At 56.5% G+C, this 24,764-nt stretch overlaps 2 protein-coding genes and 1 long non-coding RNA gene across 13 annotated transcripts; 2 read left to right on the top strand and 1 right to left on the bottom strand.

Annotated features, from left to right (window-relative positions):
- Positions 1-7: 7 nt before the first annotated feature.
- On the top strand, positions 8-12,502 carry LOC131485591 (interferon regulatory factor 4-like). Of its 5 annotated transcripts, XM_058685223.1 has the most exons (8): positions 2,407-2,580; positions 7,225-7,414; positions 7,727-7,824; positions 9,345-9,450; positions 9,569-9,634; positions 10,414-10,782; positions 11,374-11,492; positions 11,973-12,502. In XM_058685223.1, the coding sequence occupies exons 1-8, from the start codon at positions 2,407-2,409 to the stop codon at positions 12,105-12,107; spliced, it is 1,257 nt and encodes a 418-aa protein (XP_058541206.1). In that variant the 3' UTR covers positions 12,108-12,502. The 5 variants fall into 5 exon arrangements, 4 of the variants coding, with proteins under 4 accessions (XP_058541203.1, XP_058541205.1, XP_058541206.1 ...); XR_009248922.1 differs by lacking the exon at positions 7,225-7,414 and having other exon boundaries at positions 21-2,580; positions 11,394-11,492; positions 11,973-12,111; XM_058685222.1 differs by lacking the exon at positions 7,225-7,414 and having other exon boundaries at positions 40-2,580.
- Positions 8,081-9,175, bottom strand: LOC131485607 (uncharacterized). Of its 7 annotated transcripts, none has more exons than XR_009248934.1 (7): positions 9,064-9,175; positions 8,999-9,019; positions 8,890-8,931; positions 8,674-8,824; positions 8,479-8,564; positions 8,252-8,390; positions 8,081-8,125 (listed from the first exon to the last, which is right to left on the bottom strand). It is a non-coding gene; the product is annotated as an uncharacterized LOC131485607 (long non-coding RNA). The 7 variants fall into 7 exon arrangements; XR_009248932.1 differs by lacking the exon at positions 8,081-8,125 and adding an exon at positions 8,132-8,239 and having other exon boundaries at positions 8,284-8,369; positions 8,414-8,564; XR_009248929.1 differs by lacking the exon at positions 8,081-8,125 and adding an exon at positions 8,132-8,239 and having other exon boundaries at positions 8,284-8,434.
- Positions 12,503-13,210: 708 nt separating the features above from the next.
- Positions 13,211-16,028, top strand: FOXS1 (forkhead box S1). The gene has a single exon (XM_058685229.1). The coding sequence runs from the start codon at positions 14,517-14,519 to the stop codon at positions 15,786-15,788; it is 1,272 nt and encodes a 423-aa protein (XP_058541212.1). The 5' UTR covers positions 13,211-14,516; the 3' UTR covers positions 15,789-16,028.
- The last annotated feature ends 8,736 nt before the right edge of the window (positions 16,029-24,764 follow it).

The following is a 24,764-nucleotide window of genomic DNA, read 5'->3' as shown; positions in this document are numbered from 1 at the left end:
ACACAGAAGCTGTCTGTCTGAGCTCCTCCTAATCATTCCGCAAGGGCGGGGGTGCAGAACTCTGCGGGGGGCTGGAGCCCGCCACCTCCTATAAGTTGCAGTGGGCAGGGCTGAACTCCGAGACTCCATGCGCTGCCCTGACCCCCCACCCCCACCCGTCCCCGGAGCCCTGGGCTCCTGAAAAGGCCCCTGAACCCCTCCTTCTCCCTGAACCTCTTTCTTCCTCTGAGCCCTTCTCTTCCTCACCAGCTCCCTCCTCTTCCCTATTTACAGATCCTAGCTAGTAAGCCATAGGGGAGTGCCTTTTTCATGCCTGCCTGTTTACATGCATGAGTGCACTTAATCCTCGGGAGGAAACTGAGGCTCAGAAAGGGTAGGCAGCTTGCCTGAGGACAGCTAGAGTAGGGGAGGCTGGATTTGAACCTGGGCAGTCTGTGCCCTGTGGTGGTTGTTAAGAAGCAGTTCCTTAGTGCCCATTTTATTTGGATTATTTGGGGCTTTTTGGTGGTAACTTGAATATGTTCTTTATATATTTTGGATATTAACTCCTTTTTGGATAGATCATTTGCAAATACCTTCTCCCACTAAGAGCCTGCCCACCTAGAGCTGAAAGCCCCAGGGCAGCCACTGAGGAGAGAAGGCTTTAGGGCAGCCCAAGAAAGCAGCAAACTGATCCCAAGGGTACACAGAGGTCATCCGAGCTGAGTTTTCCTAACCTAAAGGTTACTTTCAACTGGGGTTGAGAGGGGTCTGAAAAAACCCTGACCTAATAGCCACTTGTATGGGGTTCCTGTTATGCACCAAGCACTGTTCAGAGACTATGCACCAAGACTGTGTTCAGAGCTGTGGGGGAGGCCCAGATGCCAGTACTGGGAGTTCTAGGATGGATGAAATAATCCTCACCTGCTGCCCAACCTGCTCCTCAGGAAACAGGTTGGTGTCCAAGGTCACCAGCTAGCAAGTGGTGGGGCTGGGATTTGAATCCAAGCAGTCAGGCTGGGAAGTTGAGGGCACGCCATTCTCCTAGTTACTATGATTCTGCCACCCAGAAATATGAAGAGACTGACTTCAGCTTCGCACTTAGATGTCGTCATTACCCTTGGATTCAATCCTGTGAAATGCTTTGGGCCCCCACTGAAGCCCTACAGTGAGTCTGAATCCTGGCCACACCCGTAGAGGTGTCAGAACTGAGTGGCTGTTGGCATGTGAGAACAGAGGGGTGAGGAGCATAAAGAAGGCCCCCCTGACCCTCAAGGCGCCCATGAAGGACAGTGCTATCAGCCTCTGGTCAATGCTGACTGGGCATCCAGCTCTGTGCTCCCTCGGAGTTTGAGTTTCCCCATGTGCACAGCAAAGGCTGCACTGCCTGACCTCTTTCAAATCGCAACCCCCCTTTGGCAATTGAATGAGAGACACAAGCCCTGGAAAATGCATAGGCATGAAAAAATTTGCATACACTTTCTGCGGGGTTGGGTGGGGGTGTCCGTAAACTCCAGGCGGAAGCTGTTGGAAGGCAGTGTGGGGAACTGTTTAGGTTCCTGGGCTCTGGGGACACAGAGACACAGGTTCAGATCCTGACTGCCCCCACATACTAGTTCTATGACCTTGTTATAGAACCCAGAGGGCTTTCACCTCTCTGAGCCTTATTCTTCTTAATCATAAAATGCGTAATTATCACTTCACCATGCCGTTGTGAGAACCAACTGAGACCCTGCAGGAAAGGCTTTAGCCTGGCCAACACTGTAGTGAGGCATCAGCAGATGAGGACTTCCAATATTCAAGGAGCTATTTCTCCAAGGGTGACCCTTGGACCACCTGGATCAGAATCCCCTGGGAGAACTCGTTAAATGCAGATTACTGGGCTTCTGGCCCAGAAAGCCTGATTCTGCGGGTCTGGGATGGAGGCAACGAGTGTACATTTTAAACCAGTCTCTGCCTCTCAATTCTGATTGGAGTTAGTCTAAGAAGCACTATGGCTTTACAACCTCTACAGTCTAGGTCCCGTAGGCTGGGAAGAACAGAAAACAGGTGCACGGGCGGGGCAATGGACGCCTCTGGGTGCCTGTCCACTCTGGGGACGGACATATCCCGGGCTACCCACCCCCTACCTTCCAATGGATCTTGGCGTCTCACCGTGCCTCTGCCCCCTCGCGCCGCCAGGCTACCACAGGGAGGGGCGAAAGGATAAGGCTTCCCGGGTGAGGGGGGCAGAAAGGAAAGCGAAACTCCTCTTTCCAGAACTTTCACTTTCGCCGCCTCCGCGCGCCACCCAGGTGGCTTCGCGATCCACTCTCGCGCTGGGGTCCCGCTCTCCCCGGGACCTGGCCCCTCCGGCGCACGGCGGCTCGGATGGCCGGCGACCCCTGGCGGAGGGAGGAGAGGCAGGTTCCCGACGGCAGGCGACCGATGGCGGGGGCCGGGGGTCCCCAGCGCCTCCGCGACTGGCTGGTGGCGCAGATCGAGAGCGGGCGCTATGCGGGGTTGCGCTGGGAGGACGCAGGCAAGACCCTCTTCCGCATCCCCTGGAAACACGCGGCCCAGCAGGGCTACCAGGCGCAGCAGGACGCGGCGCTCTTCAGGGTAAGGGGGCGGGAGCCGCGGGACGCCGACCTGGAGCCACTCGCTCCCCTTATGCGCAGCGGTCTCTAGGTTGCGGTAGTGTTCCGCATATACGAGAGACCCTCTGACGCCCTCTTACAATCAGCCAGAGCTGCCAAGACCTGCCCCGTCCCCACCTCCCCCAGGGAGAGCTCTCCTCCCTCTCCAGGGGGAAGTTAGATGCCACCCAAGGGGATTCCAACTCCCCCCCCCCCAACCAATCCCAGCAGCCTGAGGACATTTTCTGTGCTTCCCCACCCCAGTGACCTCCTCCAGGGATGCCCTCCCTCGCTTGCTTCAGTCATCATTAACTTCCTCCAAACTGCCTCCTTCCTATCAACATTTCAACTCTGGAATCTCTCTCCTGAGCAATAAGCAAGAGCCGCCACCACCCCAACCCCCACAGCCACCTGCAGCTCCCAATTCTCAAGCCTCCCCTCTCCTTTCATAGGATGAAGGGCCTGGAAAGAAGTTCCTGGTCATCAACTCCCTCACTCATAGCTCCCCATCCCCCCCCCCCCCCCCGGCTCCCCCCCACCCTTGCTAACGTCACTAGTTGCCAAATCCAAGGATGCCATCACCGTCATCTTTGATGCCTGGGTGAGTTTGGGCCTGGTGGACCCTTCTTCCTTGAAACGGTGGCACTTGGTTTCCAGAATCTGCCCCCATCAACCCCCTGCTCCGTTTTCCTCCTCCGACCTTGCCACTCCCCTTCCTCAGCATCCACCCACCCCCTCATCTTTTGGTGCTCTCAGCGCTGGCTCCAGGACCTCCCTGCTCATCCCCCTCTCCCCCTCCACACAGCCTTAACATGAGCCCTACAGTTTCCAGCCTCCCCTCCAAGCCCCAGGTGTGCTGGTCTAATGGCCCCCAGAACTCTCAAACTCAGCGTATCCTCAGTACCACACTTGTCAGCTCGCCTCGACAAACTTCGGTGTTTCCCCAAGTGGAAGATGGCCCCGACTGTCACCCAGATCCCAGAACCAGGCACCTGACCCTGGCCTTTCCCCTCTCTTCCAATCTCATTGCACTCCATCACCAGGTCTGCTGGATCTTCCTACAAAAGCTTCTCTGCAATTGTCTGCTTGGACCCATTCCCACCATCTCTCAGCAGGACCATTGCAGGGTGACCTCACAGAGCTCCCTGCTTCCCTCTGCCTCTCAGCTCTCCCCTCAGTCATCCAGAGAGATCTTCCTAAATGTAAATCTTGCCTTGACACTCCCCTACTCAGAATCCTGCCATAGCTCCCCATTGCTCTTGTGATAAAATCCCAACTCCTTACCGAGGCTTCAAAGCACCGCATGAACTGCTCCTCCCTGACCTCATCTCTCCCCACCCCGCCCTCCCCAGCTTTAGGCCTGGCCTGACAGTTCTTTCAGTTTCTAAATGCTTCATGTCTCTCTCACTATTAGACCTTTGCACTTGCTGTTGCTCCTACCTGGAACACCCTCGCCTCTCCCCCTACTCCCAGCCAACTCCCATGTGCTCAGCTTAAACATCCCCTCCAGAACCTTCCCTGATGCATTCGTCTGTTGAATGCATATGTCCAGCTCAATGGTTTCCCCCAGCCATCTCTGATTCCTTCTGCTTCCTCCACTGGAGGAACTTTCCCTGTGCATCATAAGTGCCTTGTATGAGCCTGTCTTCTCTAGCAGACTGCCTCCAGCTACTTGAGGGGAATGACACTGAGTGCAGTGACTGGCCCACAGAGCTGTTGAACAGGTGGTTACATGGGCTGTTCAGAGAAGGGAGATTCTTTTTTTTTTTTTAATTTTTAAGTTTATTTATTCATTTTCAGAGAGACAGAGAGAGAGAGAGTGGGGGGAGGGGCAGAGAGCGAGAGAGAGAAATCCTAAGCAGGCTCCACTGATGCACGTGTGGCTCGAACCCATGAAACACGAGATCGTGACCTGAGCCGAAACCAAGAGTTGGTCGCTCAACCAACTGAGCCACCCAGGGGCCCCGGAGAGGAGAGAGATTCTGAGGGCTGCCCTCCCCTTCCCTCAATCCACCGCTGACCCACACAAGGGATCCCCTGGCTTCACACCTTCCTGTGCCCCTAAGCGCGGGGGATAAAGTTTGGCCTTTGAGAATCTCCGTGCTCCAGCTTCAATCTGTCTCTTCTTTCTTTTTTTTTTTTTTTTTTTTTTTTAATTTTTTTTTTTTTTCAACATTTTTTATTTATTTTTGGGACAGAGAGAGACAGAGCATGAACGGGGGAGGGGCAGAGAGAGAGGGAGACACAGAATCGGAAACAGGCTCCAGGCTCGGAGCCATCGGCCCAGAGCCTGACGCGGGGCTCGAACTCACGGACCGCGAGATCGTGACCTGGCTGAAGTCGGACGCTTAACCGACTGCGCCACCCAGGCGCCCCTCTGTCTCTTCTTTCTTAGTTCCTCTTCCCCTCTCCCCACCACGGGCCCATTGATCCTCATTAGTCATGGATTCTGCATTTGCCAGTTGGCTTATTCGTTCACATGTATTGGCAAGGCCAAAATCAATACTCAAGGCACTTCTGTGGCCCACAGGCATGTGCAGAATGGTGAAACATTTGAGCCCCCAGACACGCACGTTCCCAGCCGAGGCCGAACAAGGTCGCTCCAGGTGTGGAGGTCACAACAGCGAACACAACAAAGGCCCCTCTTTCATCGTGGTGATAGCACTCTGTGCCCTGTGCCCAGGCCAACTTTCAGTTATGTCCTTAATAGAATGAAAAACAAAACTGCAATAAATAAGCACTGACTGTGTGCCAGGCACCGTGCAAAGCACCTTATGTAGACCACTCATTCTATACCCCTCACAACCACACGAGGTTAGGTATTCTGGGCACCGTTTGCCGACAACAAAATCAAGCCTGAAAGCTCTCCCCACGGGCAAGTGGCACCAACCCAGGAGCTGGCTTTTCTGTTTGGTGTCCGTTTCCCCACCAGGCCTGGAACCTCTGGGATAACGAGTAAATGGGATTCATCAGTTAACCGCCTCCCCGCCCCCCCCCCCCCCCCGCCCTGAGTGTGACCAGTGCAAGTAATATATCTCCCACACTCCTCCCCTGTGGCTCCTCTGCTCCAGCCACACCGGCCTTGCTTGAATCTGTCAGCCTCTTCCCACCTCAGGACCTTTGCACTTGCTGTTCTTCTACCCAGACCACCCTCCCCCCAGTTCTTTGTCGGACTCCCTCCTTTGCACTCGGGCTTCAGCTCAAATGCAACTTCCTTCTGGAGGCATTTCTGACAACCCTTCTAAAGTAGCCCTTTATTTATTTATTTATTTATTTATTTATTTAATGCCTCTACCACAAGAGTCACTCACTCTAATGTGTATAATGAATATCTTTGGTCTGCATGGTTTCTTGCAGAGTGGGCATTGCTGTTTTGTGTGTGTTCTTACCGTATACACTTCATGTGGTCTATAGATCTCATTCTGTGCCTTACTCTTTTTTTTTTTTTTTTTTTTTGCTCCGGATCATGCGCTGAAGACTTATTCTTGTTCCCTGTGCATCTAATTTATTGCTCCTAGATGCTTCTAGATGCTGCACAGACTCCCTGTTGGGTACCATGACACACACCCCCAGCCCACTTTCCCAAGGGTGGATATGAGTTTGCTTTCCAGGACCAGAATCAACGCTGTCGTGAATATCCTTGCCCGGGTCTCCTCATGAGCCTCTGTGAGCATTCCTTTGGAATTAGAAATTCTGCTCACAGGGTATATTTAGACTTCATTTGACTAGGCATGCCTGATTACCATCCAGAAGTTCTGCACTATCCCAGGCCCACCACCTTCTGTATCCCCACCACCTTCTGGCATTATCCAACTCACTAAGTTTTGTTGGCTTGTGGGTGATAGCTCACATTTCTGTTTGCATCTCTGTGACACTAATGAGTTTAAGTACATTCTCATATGCTCACGGGCTTCTGGTTTCCTCCTCCCTAAACCCCCCGGGCTTGCCCTTTGATAAGAACTTTTTCTTTAGGGGATGCTCTCTGTTTCCTGTTGGTTTGCAAAGTTCCTTGTATATTCTAAAATTAGCCCCTTGCCGGTTTCAGACATTGTAAATGTTTTGCCTTCTGGTCCCCGCCTTTGAAATTGTTGATGATGGTATTCTCTGCCCCTACAAGAGTTTCTCCCACATTATCTTCCACGAGCTCACAGTTTCTCCTCTAACCTTTGGTTTTCTAACCATCTGGCGTCCACTCAGTATGTCGCAAGAGGTAAGGATTTAGTTTTCTGGTTTTCCAGGTAGCACATCACTGCCATTATTTTCTATCCCATCATCCTATTTTTAAAAATTGATCTTAATCCATCACTTGAAATATAATGATTCCTGCTTGGCTGTCTGAAGCTGTTTTCTCTCATTAGACTTGAGTTCCTGGAGAGCAGGGACCACGTCAGTCTGGTTCCCCATTTGGTCTCCAGCTCCTGGCTCAGGCCTGGCGCACAGTAGGAGCTCGAGGAATATGTGTTGGAGGGAGGGAGGGAAGAACAGTAAAAAGGATGAAGGGGCAGAGAGACAGAGGCTTGGAGGGAGAGAGAGAAGGGTGAGAGGCACGGTACACCCTCATGCATCTGCACGGCAGCAGCCCCCTCTTCCAGGCTATTCCTCCCCACGTACCCCTGCTCGTTCCCAGGCCTGGGCCATACACAAGGGCAGGCACCTAGAGGGCATTGACAAGGAGGACCCCCCCACATGGAAGACCCGGCTCCGCTGTGCCCTCAACAAGAGTGCTGACTTCTGTGAGGTGCGTGAGCGCAGCCAGCTGGACATCTCCGACCCCTACAAGGTCTACCGGATTGTGTCCGGCAGTGCCCATGGCCCAGGTATGATCCTGCCCCTGGAGGTAGTGACCGAGGATGGCTCTCTGGGCAATAAGGAGCCTACCCTGCCCATCTGTAAACTGGGAAACGGTGGGCTTATGGAGCTTAAACTCATGCGCTGGTAAACGCAGAAGGACCCATAGACCTTCTTGGTTTATCTTCCCATTAGAAGGGATTAGGAGGAAACTGAGGCCTGGAGAGAAGTGGGCCCTGCCTGGGATCATGCCAGGAGCTGGGGTACTCTTTGTGGGAGCACCTCTGTTGGGGGCTCCCCTTGAGGCCCGGGAAACAACAGGCCGTTCTTGCTCTATCCAGTGGCCAGGACTTGCGCCCCGCCTGGGAAGAACATCCTCCGGAGCCGGCAGGAGCCCCCTGGAGATGTGACAGAGCCGGTGGCCCACAGGACAGACCAGGCCAGTTGTCCTGCCAGCCCCTGCAGCCTTGCCAGCTCAGTCACCTCCGCCCTCGGTGCTCTCTGGCACTGTCGTCTGTCCTGTCCTCTTCTCCAGCTGCTGCCTCGTCACCATCCCTGTCTCTCCTGCCAGCTCGACCTCTTCTTACCTCTGCTCCACCTCAGCCCCACCGGCCCCTTCCCTTCGCCTCCAACGTCTGCGGCTCCGCCGCCGGCTGCATCCGCCCTGTTTCCTCCCAATTCACCCCTCGCCCCTGTCATCACTCTCGCCTCTGTCCCATGTCTATCACTTCTGTCCCCACCTCTGCCACCTCTGTCCCCACCTCTGTCACCTCTGTCCCCTCATCTCTGCCACCTGTCCCCATGTCTATCACCTCTGTCTCCATGTCTATCACCTCTGTCCCCACCTCTGTCACCTCTGTCCCCACCTCTGTCACCTCTGTCCCCTCATCTCTGCCACTTCTGTCCCCATCTCTATCACCTCTGTCCCCACCTCTGCCACCTCTGTCCCCTCATCTCTGCCACCTCTGTCCCCATGTCTATCACCTCTGTCCCCACCTCTGCCACCTCTGTCCCCTCATCTCTGCCACCTCTGTCCCCATGTCTATCACCTCTGTCCCCACCTCAATCTCCTCTGTCCTCTCATCTCTGCCACCTCTGTCCCCATGTCTATCACCTCTGTCCCCACCTCTGTCACCTCTGTCCCCTCATCTCTGCCACCTCTGTCCCCATGTCTATCACCTCTGTCCCCACCTCTATCTCCTCTGTCCTCTCATCTCTGCCACCTCTGTCCCCATGTCTATCACCTCTGTCCCCACCTCTGTCACCTCTGTCCCCTCATCTCTGCCACCTCTGTCCCCATGTCTATCACCTCTGTCCCCACCTCTATCTCCTCTGTCCTCTAATCTCTGCCACCTCTGTCCCCATGTCTATCACCTCTGTCACCACCTCTGTCACCTCTGTCCCCTCATCTCTGCCACCTCTGTCCCCATGTCTATCACCTCTGTCCCCACCTCTGCCACCTCTGTCCCCACCTCTGTCACCTCTGTCCCCTCATCTCTGACACTTCTGTCCCCATCTCTATCACCTCTGTCCCCACCTCTGCCACCTCTGTCCCCTCATCTCTGCCACCTCTGTCCCCACCTCTGTCACTTCTGTCCCCTCATCTCTGCCACCTCTGTCCCCATGTCTGTCACCTCTGTCCCCATCTCTATCATGTCTGTCCTCTAATCTCTGCCACCTCTGTCCCCATCTCTATCGCCTCTGTCCCCTACCTGCTCACTCTGTCCTCACATGTCTCTCCCTAGCACAGTGAGCTTCACCTCTGACCCCATAACCTCCATCGACTCTCTTTATTTCTATGAGGGAAAGGGTCTTGAGCTCTCAAACCTCAAAGTCTCTATCAACCCCACTGGCCTCAGTCTGCCCAGACTTCCCTCTGCCCCAGCGAGCACAGTCTGGGAACTCCAGTGGCCCACAGTCTCCTCTCCTACCCTCATGACCCTCTCTCCCAATGGCCAGGATGGCTCCAGATCAACCACAGAGGATAAGGACAAGGAGCGCCCCCCCAGGCTGGCCCAGCAGGGCTCCCTGCCACCAGCTGTCCCAGGCCCTCTGGCTGACCACAGTAAGGACCGGATCTCCTCGCCTGCCCTTACTTCCTCCCTGGCCTCCTCCAGGATCTTGATTCAGGGGTCGAGGGACCCAGGGCAGGTTGTTCCTGGCTGCTTCCCCTCCTTCCCTAGGGTACCAGGCGCAGGACCCCACACACCGCTGGAGCCCATCACCCTCTGAGGACTTCAGCAACCCCGGTAAGGAATCTGAAGGCCTTCCCCTCAGGCAGGTGCCCAGAAGTGGGGAGGGCCAAGGGGTGAGGCCAACTAGGCCCCTTCACCCAAAGCACCCAGCCCGGATAACAACAGCTCATGTTCGCTGAGGGCTCAGTTTATGCCAGACATCTTTCTAAGCTCCCCCCACAGCCTGTGAGATAGATACTGCCGTCATCCCCACTTTACAGATGCAGAAACGCGCTCCAAGGTTAAGAACCCTGCCCCAAATCAGACAGTGAGGAGTCCTGGGAAGGTTACTGTGGGGTCACAGCTGCTAAGTAGCAGTGAGGGGATCAGAATGCAAAGGCCTGGCTGCAGACCCCCCAGCCTTAACCATTGAGCATCCCCCTGGCCCCTCGTATGGAGTGTTGTTTCTATCAGCATTAAACTGTTTGCTGGGAAGAAGCTCCTAGACTACCAGAGGTTAGGACTGGAAAGGCCCCAGTGATGTGGTACATTGCCCCAGGTGTACCAGGTAGATGGCCATGTAGTTGTACCCCAGTAGATGGCCCCTATGCTTTTGACCGTGGAGCTCGAGCTACCAGTTCATTTATACTGGAAGCTGCTGCTATTTAACTGGTGCCAGTCCTACTACTGCTACTACTAGAGTCCTCATCATCATTTATCCGGAGGGAGCACCAAAACTTCCCCAGGTGTGGGCTGGAGGGGCCTGGGGGGGGTGGTGGGGAGGGCGAGGGGAGTAGGGCGTGCGGTGCCGGGCGCCTCCAACGCCCGGCGCGCCCCCTCTGCCGGCCCCGCAGATTGCTGGCTGCACGTGCGGCTGTTCTACGGCGCGGAGCTGGTGCGGGAGGCCACCTCGCGCACGGCCGAGGGCTGCCGCCTGAGCCCCGAGGCAGTCAACGCGGCCGAGCGCCTGCTGGGGCCGCCACCGCGCGTCGCGCAGGTCGGCTTCCCGGAGCCGCCGCCCGGCGCCCGCGTGCTGCAGCGCCTGCTGCGACACCTGGAACGCGGCGTGCTGCTGTGGGTGGCCCCCGAGGGCGTGTTCGCCAAGCGCCTGTGCCGGGGCCGCGTGTACTGGCGCGGCCCGCTCGCCCCGCACCGCGAGCAGCCCAACAAGCTGGAGCGCGAGCGCACCTGCCAGCTGCTCGACACGCGCCGCTTCCTCGAGGGTAAGAGCGCGACGGTGGGGCTGCGGGCAGCTTGCGACAGAGTGGCTGGGCAGAAGGGGCGTGGACAGCGGCGAGTGGGCACACAGGATGTGAGCGCAGGGGAATGGGATTCTGGGCTTGGGATGGGCATTGAAACAAGGAATGTGACACATAAGCACTGGGAGTGGGAACGAATTATAGGCGGGGGGGGGGGGGGCTTGGGCACAGATGTGGACATAGGCTTATGGGGAATGTAGGCACGGGGCGGTTTGGGGCATTGGGTGTGGGGCATAAGCATAAGACTTGGGCACATGTATTGGCATAGGGCGCAAAGCATAGGCTGGGCACTGGGCACAAGATAGGCACAGGTGAATGGCAGTGGGCATGGGGTGGGCATAAAGGTGTGACAGTGAGCACAGGAGCACAAGGCACAGGGCATGAGCACTGGAAGTGGGCACAGACGTGGGACATGAGGCGGGTATAGGGACGAGGAAGTGGGCACAGGGCATGGGCACACAATGGGAATGAAGCCTTATAGGACATGGCCATGGGATATGAGCACAAGGTGGGCACTAGGTGGGATTCCCAAGCCTCCAGTCTTGGTCCCTGTAGAACTGCGCGCCCACCTGCAGGATGGCCACCAGGAACCTGAGTACCAGATCCGTCTGTGCTTTGGCGAGGAGTACCCAGGGCCCCCAGACCAGCCCGAGGAGCGACTCATCATGGCCCACGTGAGTCACCTCCAGAGAAGAATCACACCCTCCAGTCGCCTCCAAACAGCCCCTTACTGATTTCCTCCAGTCCTCAGCTCCTGACCTGATGACCCTCTGATCTGTAAGACCCTGCATGTAAAATGCCGGTGGGGTGGGGCGCCCGGAGGTCGGCTCTGTCGGTTAAAGCGATAGAATTCAGCTCAGATCAAGATCTCACAGTTCATGAGTTGGAGCCCCACATCAGGCTCTCCGCTGTCTGCGTGGAGCCTGCTTCAGATCCTCTGTCTCTCTTTCTCTCTCTCTCTCTCTCTCTGCCCCTCTCTCGCTCTTGCACGCTCGTTCTACCTGTCTCTCTCAAAAATAAATAAACACTAAAAAAAATAATGAAATGCCGGTGGGGTGAGGACTGACACTAGGTTTGTGACTTCCCACCGGAATGTAGGGGGCGCTAACGGAGACAGTTGGCTCATTGCCCACCCCCCTCCACGCCCCCTGCAGGTGGAGCCCGTCTTCGCCCGCGAGCTCTTCCTGCACTGGAAGCGCCACTACCACGGTGCCACAGCCAAGGCGGGTCCCCAGCCCCGCATCTCCGATGGTATCACCCACCTGCTGCCACAGCTGAGTCAGCACTAAGGGGTCACTTCCTCCCCTCCTCCCCTCAGAAGTCAGCACCTCCCCACCAGCGGACCCCATCCCAGACCTGCCCAAAGAGCCAGTGGACTTGGGACTGCCCCCCGCTCATCGCCCAGGTTGGTGGGGACAGCGGAAGCAGATCCCTGCCCTTCAACCTCCCCGCCGCAGAGACGCAGCCCTGGAACGCGGCGCGTGGGCAGACGGCAAGCAGCTGGGCCTGGGAAATCAGGAGGAAACCAAACTCGACCTTGAGGTTCTGGAAACAGCAGTTACGGCAGAAACAAGACTTCATTTCTTGTTGAGAGCACAAGAGGTCTGCAGTGGTCTGCTTGAGTGCCCATTTTACCTGCAACTGATTCATTAGAAGGTTTGCTTCAAGTTGGGTTTACCAGTTAGATCCTGGCTGAAGTCGGACGCTTAACCGACTGCGCCACCCAGGCGCCCCGATCCTTAGGGATTAGCGCCCCGAACCTTAGGGACGCCCCTGGCCTCTGAGAGGTTCTGAGTTTCCAGAACCTTCCTCCCACCTACCATTGGTCTGTATTCTTATGTGGCCAGGGAGGGGTCCCACAGCAGAAAACTTGGCCTGAATGGGGCGGGGGTGGGGATGGGGGGCTGATGACTGAACCACCGGCACCAGTAGATAACCATCTTTGGGGAAACTGATCCAGACCCCTAAACACAGCAGTAAGGCAGAAGGCAAAGTTGGAGGCAGGGGTCCAGTCCCTCCCCCAAGCCCTGCTGATTTTTGCAAATGGCAGTTTGTAGGCAGTCCTTGAGAATTGGGAGGGAACCCCATCAACCATAAAGGCAATTGATCCTGCCTTGTCAGTAAAGTCACTTTCTGCCCCAGATATCAGACCTTTTTTCCTTTTTTGATTTCTGACTTTATAGGCATTCTCCTACAGATGGCAACATAATAAATCTCTTTTAGTGATACATTAATAAGCCACTTTTATGGAGGGAGTGAGCTGTATGCTTCGACAAAGGACAGAAATCAGCCGGATCACTGGTTTTTATTCATTGGACAAATGTTGGTTGAACACCTACTCTGTTCCAGGCCAGTACTAGACAAAACAGCCTGTCTCTACTCTCTTGGGGTCCAGTGACTGTCCTCTATCCCTGCTCCTTTTCTATAGAAGGGGTCATGTTAAGGAGTTATAGAATCCTAGATTCAAACCTGGATTCAGATTTCAGGTTTGTCATTCACTAGTTGTGTGACCTCAGGCAAGTCACTTAACTTTTCTGAGGCTTAGATTCCCCATCTATTCAAAAGAAGCCACAAAGGCCTTTGGAGCAGGGTTGGTAAATGCAAGGAGTAAATGCAGAGAGGGAAGTTGAGCTGTCAGGAGGCTGACTTGGAGAGTGGCACACAGTAGGTATCCTCTGACTTGGTTACTTATGGGTGGGAGAGCATGGAGAGCATCCTTAAGATTGGATCCTGACTGTTCTAGGCTTTGCTGGCGCAAGGCTGAGGCTGGTGGGGAGCCTCAGTCCAGAGTGACATTCCTGAGCCAGGTCTAAACCCCTACTCTGTGCTAAACTCCTGGAGGCTGCTGGATTCCGTGTAAGGGGGCGTGTTACATCCTCACCACAGTATGGACAGCTGAAGAGTCGCCAGCTCCAGTTTAGAGATGAGAAACTGAGGCTCAGCCAGGGTCAGGGACTTGCTCGAAATGCCTCTTGGAGGTGGGCAGGGGTGGTGGGGGGAGGTCTCTGCCTAGATGGCCGTCCTCTCCACAGCGGTCACTAGAGGGCGCCAGAGCTCAGAATACTGGGTTTGGCGGTTCTCCTCGCCTCCATGGGGCCGCGCCCCTCACACACCGCGGAGCTAGGAGGGTAGCAGTATTGTGACTTCAAGGGCTGTGCACTGCCCCGGGAGAGGGGGGCGGGTCTGGGGCAGGGAGAAAGGAGACCCCAGGCCCGGAAGGAGAAGGAGAGGAGAAAAGGGGAGCTGGAGGCGGGGACTTGAGGGCCCCTGGGGCTTTTCCCACAGGACTCCCAGTTCTCTAGATCAGCCCCTTTGATTCTGCCTCTTGTCTCTCTCATCAGTGTGCATCTCTCTCTGTCTCTCTGCCCTACACATCTTGTGTCTGTGCCTGTGTCTCTGTCTCTTGCTCTTTCACTCTGTCTCTGTAGCTTTATTTGTTTCGGTGACTCTAACTGTCTCCATATAGCGTGTGTGCGCGCGTGCGTGTCTGGCTCTGTCTGTTCTTTCTGTCTCTGTCTTACCTTCGTCTCTCTAGGTATGTCTCTGCCTCTGTCTCGCTGTGTGCGTCACTGTTTCTCTTGTTATGTCTTTACCTCTCTGTGTCTTTCTCTCTGTTTTTAACTGCCTCTGTCTCTTTCTGTTTCTGTCTCTCGCTCGGTTTGCATGTCCTGTCCCTTGCAGCCACCACCCCCCAGCACATGTGGGCTGAGGGTCTCAGTCCCTTCCCTCCTATCTCCTCACCCCTGGCAGCTGTGCAGTTTCCCAGTCCTGGCCTCCCTGCCCGCCCCTCTTGGGCCTTAGGGGAGCGGGGTGAGGGAGGAAGGGAGGGCAGCCTGGTGGGCCCACCCCTTTTTGCCTTTCCAGGCTGGGAGGCTGGGCCAGTGAGCCTTTTAACCAGCCGCAGGCTGTGCGGGACACCAGCCTTGGACGCAGTGCCTGGCCCCTCTGTGGTCCCGGCTGCCGCCAGCCCGGCCAGCATGCAGCAACAGCCCCTGCCTGGGCCCTTGGCCCCTGCGGCTGAGCCGACCAAGCCTCCCTACAGCTACATAGCTCTGATTGCCATGGCCATCCAGAGCTCCCCAGGACAGCGGGCCACACTCAGCGGCATTTACCGCTACATCATGGGCCGCTTCGCCTTCTATCGCCACAACCGGCCCGGCTGGCAGAACAGCATCCGCCACAACCTGTCACTCAATGAATGCTTTGTCAAGGTGCCCCGTGATGACCGCAAGCCAGGCAAGGGCAGCTATTGGACGCTGGACCCCGACTGCCACGACATGTTTGAGCACGGCAGCTTCCTGCGCCGACGCCGACGCTTCACCCGGCGAGCAGGTGCCGAGGGAGCCAAGGGCCCTGCCAAGGCACGCCGTGGACCCCTCAGAGTGACCAGCCAGGATCCGGGAGTCCCCGATGCCACAACTGGCAGGCAGTGCCCGTTCCCGCCGGAGCTGCCAGAGCCCAAGGGCCTAAGCTTCGGGGGTCTGGTGGGGGCCTTGCCAGCTACCGTGTGCCCTGCAACCACTGACGCCAGGCCTCGGCCACCCATGGAGCCCAAAGAGATGCCCGCACCTAAGCCTGCAGGCCCGGGGGAGCTCCCTGTGGCCCCCTCGTCTTCCCCGTGCCCAGCATATGGCTTTCCTGCTGGCTTCTCTGAGGCTGAGGGTTTCAGTAAGGCCCCCACGCCCATCTTGACCCCAGAGGCGGGCGTTGGGAGCAGCTACCAGTGCCGGCTGCAGGCACTGAATTTCTGCATGGGGACTGACCCAGGCCTTGAACACCTCTTGGCCTCAGCAGCCCCCTCTCCTGCACCACCCACTCCTCCAGCCTCACTCCGGGCCCCGCTGCCCCTGCCAGCTGACCCCAAGGAACCTTGGGTTGCAGGCAGCTTCTCTGTCCAGGGAGGTTCCAGCTACCCATTGGGGCTGACCCCCTGCCTATACCGGACACCAGGAATGTTCTTCTTTGAGTGAAGCCAGCCCGGCCTCGGGCAGTCCCTGCAGGGTGAGCCTGTCTCTAGGATCTGGGGCACTCTCAAGGGACCCGGGCCTGGCAAGTCAACGACAGCTGGGACAGGAAGCCAAGATTGGAGTAGCGAACACGCAGCCAGGCCCCAGGGCCTCTGGACAGACTTGAGGGAGAGGGGAGGCAGGGCCCCCGTGGGATTTACTCTGTGGCTCTCAGGGCCAATAAAAGCAGTATGATGATGGTCAGCCTGCTGGATGGTTGGGGACTGAGGGCTGGGACGCCTGGCTCTGTGTGCAGTGGCTGTGGTTGTGGGGTTGCGGGGCAGAGTCAGGGGATCCTGGGTGGAAATGTCCCATATGAGGCTTTCTCTTGCTGGGGACTTTCTCAGGGAGTTTCCCAGGAAAGTGGAGGAAGGGGGAGCAGGGAATAGGGAAGAGAGAAAAGGAGTGTAGCCAAGAGATACCAGGCAGGGGGTGAAGATGGGCTGGCCTGAGGGGCTGATTCTCCAGCCCCAAACTCTGTGACTCAGCACCCCCCCCCCATTAACAGTGGTCATAATAACTGTGACCATTTGTGGCATTTATTCTGCCGTGGGTTTGTGTATATCCTTTCCCCAGACCCTATGCAATTCAGGATGTTATCCCCATTTTCCAGTGGTGGAAACTGAGGCTCAGAGAGTTCGGGGCTCATTAGCTCCGACCCCAGATGGCAAATAAGTGGCTATGCCCCCAGCCCCTGACCCGCAGTGAGGAAGCAGGGGTGGCACATGAGAGGAGAGCTGGTGGTGACCCCCAGGGTGGGAGAGGCTTTTCTGGAATCCTGGAATGCCAACGCCAACAAGGCACCCTTGCCCCTTTGCACAGACAGGGAGCCCAAGGCTCAAAAAGGCAGACCCCAGTCCTTTTGCATTTTCCACATGAATGGGGGACCTCCCTGAGCCCCCAGCTCTCCAAGGCCCCCTGATGACTCTTTAAGAAAGCATTTCTCTTATGGGGGAAGTGTGACTGTCCTGGATACAGATCAGAAGTGACTGAGCCCTGACTTTTGGCCTCCTCTGGCCGTCCCCCTCGGCAGAAGCAAAAGACGTGGGTATATTTGTGGCCCCTATCAGAGGAACAGACTCAGGGACCTAAAACCTCAGTGTCCCCACACCTTTCAATACCAGCTTTGCTGAGGCACAGGGCTTCCTTGTGGAGCCTCAATGCCCCATCTGGATCCTGGGTATAGGGAGAAAAGAGAGAGGCCAGGGATACTGGGGAAACCCACTTTCTGGCATTTGCTGTAGGGGCTTTGAGGGTCTTCTGTCCCACGAGGTGACACCCAGGGGTCTGGAGACCCCTTGGTAGGGCAGACGGCACAGTGCCTCCAGAGGCCCTCACTCGGGCAGGCGGCCATGCTGATTTCAGTCTCTGCTGCTCCGTCCTCCCTCAGCAGGTCCCCTGGGGCCAGGGAGGAAGCGAGCCTGGCTGGACAGTCCCTACTGTCTGGTTCCCACAGACTCCAGAGCCGCCAGGGTGGAGGGGGGACCTGCAGGGTGGGGGCTCACTGTGACCGGAAGGGGTTGGGAAAATGCCTGGCCAGCTGTGGAGGCCCTCCCCACCACGTGCGCGGGACCCCAGCCTGGAGTCCATCTAGCAATGGGGAGAAGGAGAGAGGGTTTGTTCTGTCTCGTCACGTCTAGGCAGCCTCATGGGTGAGGAGTAGGGGGAAGTCCTGGGTGTGCAAGGCATGGGTGAGGAGAGGGGAAGGAGGCGCTTGTGTGGGTTTGTTCTGAGGTGTGTGTGTGTGTGTGTGTGTGTGTGTGTAAAGCACAAACAGTTACAGAGACAGGGACAAACAGATTCAGGGGGGTAAGAGTTCTTTCTCAGTTGGGTCAGGGAAAGAGGCCTCTGCCGGGCACTGTTCCCTGTGGTGCATTCCTGTGGAGACCTGGTGACCCCAGTCCCTTCCCAGCTTGTGTCCTGAACTAGTAGGAAGATGGGGAGGCTGGCCCGACATCAGGGAGCCCCGGCCTCTGCATCCTGCTCCAGCCATCCTCTGAGGAGGTTAGCATCTGAACTGGGGTGGGGGGTGGGGGTGCCTGAGGAGAACATGCAAAAAAGGCTCAACCACACCCTGGTGCACAAATCCACTAGGGGCACGAGCCCTCTCTCCACGTCCCCAACATAGTCAAGAAGTGAAGACAGGCCCCTCTGCTCCAATCCCCAAGCAGGACCCAGGGCTCAGTGCCTGCCTTGGACTCCCTCTGTGATTCTGGAAGTGTGCCCATCGCTCTGGGTCCTGATTTTACTTCCTTTGTCCAGCGGGGGCTGGAGGAAGGGCAGCCTGACTCTGAGTCTGCGTCCCAGGGGAGGGTCCGACATGGGAGACTGCCTGGAAGGGATCCCATCTCCAGAGGTGTTGGACCAGGAGGCCCAGACACCATGATCTCATGTTGCCCTCTGCTTGCTGCCCAGCCGGAGGACCCCACCCACTGGGCCTCCTGCCCTCACATTCTTTCCATGACCAACAGACGCCCTGTGCTCCTGCCTGGCCACCCCCACCTGGAGGAGCGGACAGTGCTTAGCAGAGATCCAGAATGCCTATGCGGGGGCCAACCCAGAGACAGCACCTCAGTACAGATGGCCCAGACCCAGGCCAGAGAAGGCAAGTGATGTGCCCAAGGCCACGCAGCAAAGCAGGAGAAGGGAACCCCTCTGCTGCCTTAACTGTATAGCTCTTGGAGGACAAGGGCTGTCCCATGTGACTCTGCTTAAGGGACCCTCCTTCCTGGAGGCTTGTCTGTCTCCAGAAGGGGATCCCAACCCCTTCCCCTCTTCCCCAGCAGGTCAGAGTGGGGAAGGGTGCCCAGCTGTCTTGCAGAGGCAGGCTAAATCAAATTCTGAAATGGTAGAATCAGTGGTATTTAAGAATATTCCAGAGCTTTTAATCACAGCAGCTTAGATTCTTGGAATATCAGTGCTGAAAGGGCGTGTCCTGCCCAATTTCTGAATCCCTTCTATACCAAGAAGTGCATGTCACGTGGGGTTCCAGGAAAGGGGAGCCCACTGCCTTCAGAGGCCACCCCTTCCCGCCCAAGTCTGGCAGCTCTGAGGGGCTTTCAGGAAGTTCTTCACCTGCTGGTCCTCCGGTCTCTGCTCTCCCTGCCCCCAGGGAAGCCCGCCACCCCCACCCGCAGGGCCGGGCCTTCCTCAGACTCCTCCACCCTCCACATTTTATCTCCCCGCCGCTCTTTCGCCCACCCGCTTCCTTCCCCGGTTTATGGCATTCCACTGTTCAGAGCTCAACGCTCCCCACACCCCAGACAGCGCCTGAGCCAGGGGCCCGGAGACCCTGTCCTGATGAGGGCGGGCCACTCTGAGGCTGCCACATTGATGAGGACAAAGGGGGAGGTTGGGCCGGCCAGCCTGTCATGTCTGCCTGCAGCGAGTATACAGAACCTTGCGATCCAGTCTTCAGCCAAAACAGGCTGTCCCAACACAGGCTCCCATCACTCCCGAAGGCCAGGCTGCCAGGGGCTAAAAGCAGGAGCTCTGGAGCCCAACTGGCTGGGTTCACATCCCAGCTCTGTCACTTCCTTGCTGTGCAACTTTGAGCAAGTGGACTTGCCTCTCTGAAGACCACTTTGTTCATTCGTAACCTGGGGGTAATGATTTCAGCCCCCAGGACTGGTATGTGCAAAGCCTCATCCTACATACCATGATTACAATTCAGCCAACAAGAATGACATCGGAACTTAAGACAGCCCCACTGAAGGGCCTGGTGACCTCAGCCCGGTCTGTCTGCCCCTTCCTTTGCCGGGGGTGGGTGGAGGAGAGGGCAAACTTCTGTCCCCTGACATCCGGAGGTGCCTAATCCCTACTCCCTCCCCACTGGTTAACTGGGTGGTGACAGGGAGGCAGCTGGTGGGGCCAAAGGAAGTGGTTCCAGGCTAAAAACAGGCCATTTAGTCACACAGCCAGAATCCTGCGTGGTGGCCCCTGGAAAGCCAAGGGCTGCCTCCTCCTGACCACAGCCCTCAGGGAGCCCTGATCTGTTTTGGATACAAATGAGAGGCTGACCCTCCTGCTCCTGAAGACAGCCAACTCACTGGTGAGTGTCGTTTCCACTTCTAGGCCCTTACGCCGGCCATCCCCTCCACCTGGCACGCTCACTCCCCACGGGCTGACCTCTCAACATCCAGAGGCCAAGTTAAATACCACCTTCTCAGAGAAGCTTCCCTCATCCCCCTGATTAGATGCCCCTAGATTATTCTCCATCTCTGCATCCTATTTGTGTCCTCCACCAGGCACCTGTTGCAACGTGGATTTATGCATTTCTATGCATATTCACTTTTTATTGTGTCTCTGCCTTAGAATGTAAGCTTCAGGGAGGAGGGGTTGGGTCTGCCTTATTCATTTTACCTACTTCCCTAGCCCAGTGACTAGCACACAGCAGGCCCTCAATAAAGGTTTGCTGAGTGGAGAAATGGAGTCATGGCCACCCGCCCATTCATCCATTCGCCCTGGATTAAATCTCAGAGGAGCCCCCAGGGGCTCCCTGACCCATTCAGAGCAAAAGCCCACGTCCCACGGGCCCGTGCCGTCTGGCTCTGCCCCTGCCAACCCCGTTCTCACTCCAAACAGCCTTTGTACCTGCTCTTCCTTCTGCCGGGAACAGTCTCCACTAATATGCCCTGAATACCCTTCGATCTCTGTCCAAACGTCCTCAGAGAAGCCTTCCCAGACACTGCCCCCACCCACCCCATCAACGCGTTCCAAATTCACTACTGCCGGTCAGAATTCTCCCACCTAGAGGGCCGCCTGGGTGGCTCGGTTGGTTAAGCGTCCGACTTTGGCTCAGGTCATGATCTCACGGTCCATGAGTTCGAGCCCCGCGTCAGGCTCTGTGCTGACAGCTCAGAGCCTGGAGCCTGTTTCGGATTCTGTGTCTCCCTCTCTCTCTGCCCCTCCCCCATTCATGCTCTGTCTCTCTCTGTCTCAAAAATAAATAAACATTAAAAAAAAAATTAAAAAAAAAAAAGAATTCTCCCACCTAGAATAAAGTTCCCCAAGGCCAGAGATTTGTGTCTCCTGGCTGTTCCAGACCTAGAACACTGTCTGGAACACTGTAGGGACTGAAGAAATAGTTGTGGAACAAGTAAGCTCAGCAGCCTATGCCACCTGCTCTATCCACACACCCCATGTAATGCACTGTCTCTGGGGGGCAGGTGCTATTATTACCCCATTTTACAGACAGGAAACTGAGGCTCAGAGAGGGCAAATAAGTAGATTTGAACCCCATTCTGTGTGACCCGAGTGCAGTCTCCCTGTCATCAGCCTGTCTCCCTAGAGGCTCATGAGACCTGTGTCTGCCTCCGGTCCCCAACTGTTCTCTTTAACCTCTCAAGCCAACCTGGCCCAGCCTCCTTCTGGCCTCCCTGCCTCCAGTCTCCCTCTCTCACTCACTGACCTCCCTGGCTTCAGAGATCCTTGTAAACCACAGACCTGGCCCTGTGCCTCCTTTGCTCAAAACCCCTCCATGTCTCCCTATTGCCATACTGGAATGCTCCAGGACAAGCTCGCCCTTAGCTACAAGTCTTTGGACATGTGATCTCTTCTGCCTGGAACACCCACCTCATGCCATCTGGAAAAAGCCTGCCCCTTATTTGCCCTCAGCTTGGATGTCACTCGCCGCCATTGAAAAGAAGAGAATGGGGGCTAGTGTCTTCTTCTGAGGCCCTCCAGCTTTGCCCTGACCCCCAACCTCCCACCTGGTAGGGTTCCAGACGTTGTGAGCTCCCTGGGGGTGGGGACCGTGCCCACAGTTCACCTCTGGGTTCTAGCTTGGGGCCAGGCCCAGAGAAGGGACTCAACAAACAGCTGTGACACGATTGGATGTGTCAGAAGTAGGACTGTCTGCTTTGCATTGTGACCCCCCTGTTTACTGGCTGGGAACCCAGAGACCTGTCCACAAACTCCCTGAACCTCAGCTGCCTCATCTGGATGAAATACCTAAGGAAAATACCCACTCACAGGGTGAGGATGAAATGAGTTCATAAATGGAAATCACTCGGTACTGTGCCTGGCACTCAGTAAATCGCAGCGTTAACGTGCCGAAAGGAACAGGTGTGTGGGCAGCTGCACGAATGGGAGCTCGGCGCAGGTATGCACCTCCTTCAGGCCAACGCTGGCCACTTCACACCCTCGGGCAACCCTGTCACTGGCTGAATCTTTTCCCACCACTGCCCCGTTGGGTCCAAGGTGGCCAGTGGAATTCAAGGCCACTGGACGCAGACAGGAAGAGGCGGCGTCACCAGGCCTGGTGTAATCCAAACCAGATGCGGCCTCAGACCCATGGAGGTGGTCACTGTGGGCCTGGCCAAGGCCCAGAGGCAGGAAATAGTCTTGGAGGAACGCTTTCTGGGCTGGAATCAACCAGGAGGAGCTGTTCCATTGAGGGTGTTAACCCTTCTTAGCCCACAAGGGGGTGCCCAGGACCCTGAGCAAGGAGGGGAAGCTCATGGCCCTGTGGCCCCAGGAAGCACGTTGCAGGGAAGATCACAGCGTCAGCATTGTAACGGGCCCCGTGCCTGAAGAACCGACCCACAACCAGGCACTACGGTAGGGCACAACCAGCTAGGGGATACTCACAGCTGGCACCCGGGACTTGAAGAATCACAGACCAGAGCCTTGGCCCTGGCCCTGGCTCCAGCTGGCAGGCCCCAAAGAGCCATGGATTCACTCTCTCCACCAGGATGGCTCCTAGGGTGAGAAGCTTTTTCCTGCAAGGCTGCTGGGGATGGGGGTTCTAGTAGTGGTAATGGGGCTGGAGCCCAGGCCTGCCCAGAGGCAGAAACTCAGCCCCACACTGAAGGCTGCCACCGTAGCTTTTTTTCTGAGTGTGCTCTGTGGCCCTTGGAGGGGACAAAATCTCTCTGAACCCTCATTTCCCCATCCATATTGTTAAGTCTATATCCTTTACCTCCAGAGACCAGGGGAGGCACAAAGGAGGGCCCCTGATAAATCAAAAAGAGCCTTCCAAGATGCGCTCCTAGGAGGTGATAGGGACAGAAGCAGTGGTCAGCCCTGTTCCACGGTTCTGGGTGGGCTTCCTTCTAGGACATGTTCATTTACTGTGTGGTCTTGGGCAAGTCACCTGCCCTCTCTGAACCTGTTTCCTCAGCTGTGAAATATGGTAAATGGGCACCCTATCCCATCTTGCGACTGTCACAATGGCCCTAGGAGTAGCAGTGGGGAGCAGAGCTGAGGCTGTCGTTTGCATACCATAGAGGAGGAGACTGAGACTTGCACCCAGAGTCCAGGGGCCTGGGTTCTCTGCTGAGGGGCCTTCCTTGTTTTGGCCTCGGTTTCCCCAGCTGGATCCAGGCCCTGGATCTCTGCTGTGGCCGGACCTCATTTCCTCACCCCCCGCCCCACGGCTGTGACTCATCCCTCATCATCACGCTGTGTGGCCGAGGCTCAGCCTGGGTGGGGGCCAGCGACTGAGAGAACTCAGAGGAAACCACAGGCCTGGCCCAGCTGGCAGGTGGTGAGCAGGCAGGCGGGCAGGCAGGCCGGCAGGGATCTACAGCCCTGGGGGCCTTGCCCATAAGCACGAGTCCCATCAAGAGCCCAAGCCAGGCTCCCCAGGCTTCTCAAACCCTGAGTGCAAGACCCCCAGGCTTAGTCCCCAAAGTCTGCCACACCCCGCCCGTGTGGCACCTGCTGCCATGGGACGCTGCACTCACCTGCTGGTACGGGGCCAGGGTAGGGGGTGAGAACCCTGGCCTTGCCCTCCAGGCCAATATTCACGGAGGCAGGGGAGGTAGGGGTGAACTGTCAAGGTCTAGGTAGGTGGGCAAGTTCAAGATTTCTCAAAAGGTAGGCAGTGTAACGGTTAAGAGCAGGGGCTCTGGGCCCCATAGTCCGGGTACAAATCCTGGCTCTGCCATCGACGAGCTGTGTGACCCTGAGAAAGTGGCTTAACCTCCCTGAGGCTTGGTTTCCCCATCTGAGAAATGGACATAACACAGTGCCTGCCACGCGGGCTCACCATGAGTAATCAGTGCCATCATGAACACATAGAGCTGAACCAGAGCTGGTACCCAGCAGGGCTCAATGCATGCAAACTACTGTCCCTGCCATTCCTGCTGGAACCAGTTCACCCTGAGCAGGCAGACCCGCTGTCCCACGTAGGCCAGTCCCATCTCTGACTCAGCTGTCCTCACAGCCAGAAAGGCTGTGCCCTATTAGTGTTAAGCTCTCTTGCCCCCCGGGCTGCCCTCTCCAGCAGATGGAGCCCCCTCCCCTGCATTGTATGCAGGCCTGGGGCAGAGCAGACTGTGGCCCACAGGGAAGAGCAGAGAACAGCTCTCTCCTCCCCCTCGCCCCCCCCCCCCAGGCCTCTGGGGAGACCCCCATCCCTGCAGCTCCAGCGAAGGCACCACAGTCCTGCCCGAACTTCTGATGCCACCCGGAGCCTCTGTTTTCTGCTCACACCTTGTTCTGGCGAGAAGCAGGGTGTGCGCATGAGCAGAGCCTTGCTCTGGGGGACAGAAGAGTTCATTTCATGCTCCAGCTTCTGACCTGTTGAATAGCCTTCAAGTTCCTTCCCCTCTCTAAGCCTCAGTTTTCTCCTTTGTAAAATAGAAATAATAAGAATATTGGGGCACCTGGGTGGCTCAGTCGGTTGAGAGCCCCACTTCGGCTCGGGTCATGATCTCGCGGTCTGTGAGTTCGAGCCCCGTGTCAGGCTCTGTGCTAACAGCTCAGAGCCTGGAGCCTGCTTCGCATTCTGTGTCTCCCTCGCTCTCTGCCCCTCCCCCACTCATGCTCTGTCTCCCTCTCTCTGTCAAAAATAAACATTAAAAAATTTTTTTAAAAGAAATAATAAGAATATCTACCTCATAAGCTTACAGTGAGAGAGAAATGAGTTAACGTCCATACAAGCACTTGACTGGAGCCTGGCACACAGTAAGCATCCAATAATGGTGCTGTGAC

The sequence above is a fragment of the Neofelis nebulosa genome, chromosome 9 (genome assembly GCF_028018385.1).
Source record: "Neofelis nebulosa isolate mNeoNeb1 chromosome 9, mNeoNeb1.pri, whole genome shotgun sequence".
NCBI classification, from domain to species: Eukaryota; Metazoa; Chordata; class Mammalia; order Carnivora; family Felidae; genus Neofelis; species Neofelis nebulosa.
This window is presented reverse-complemented; position numbering and strand designations above follow the sequence as displayed.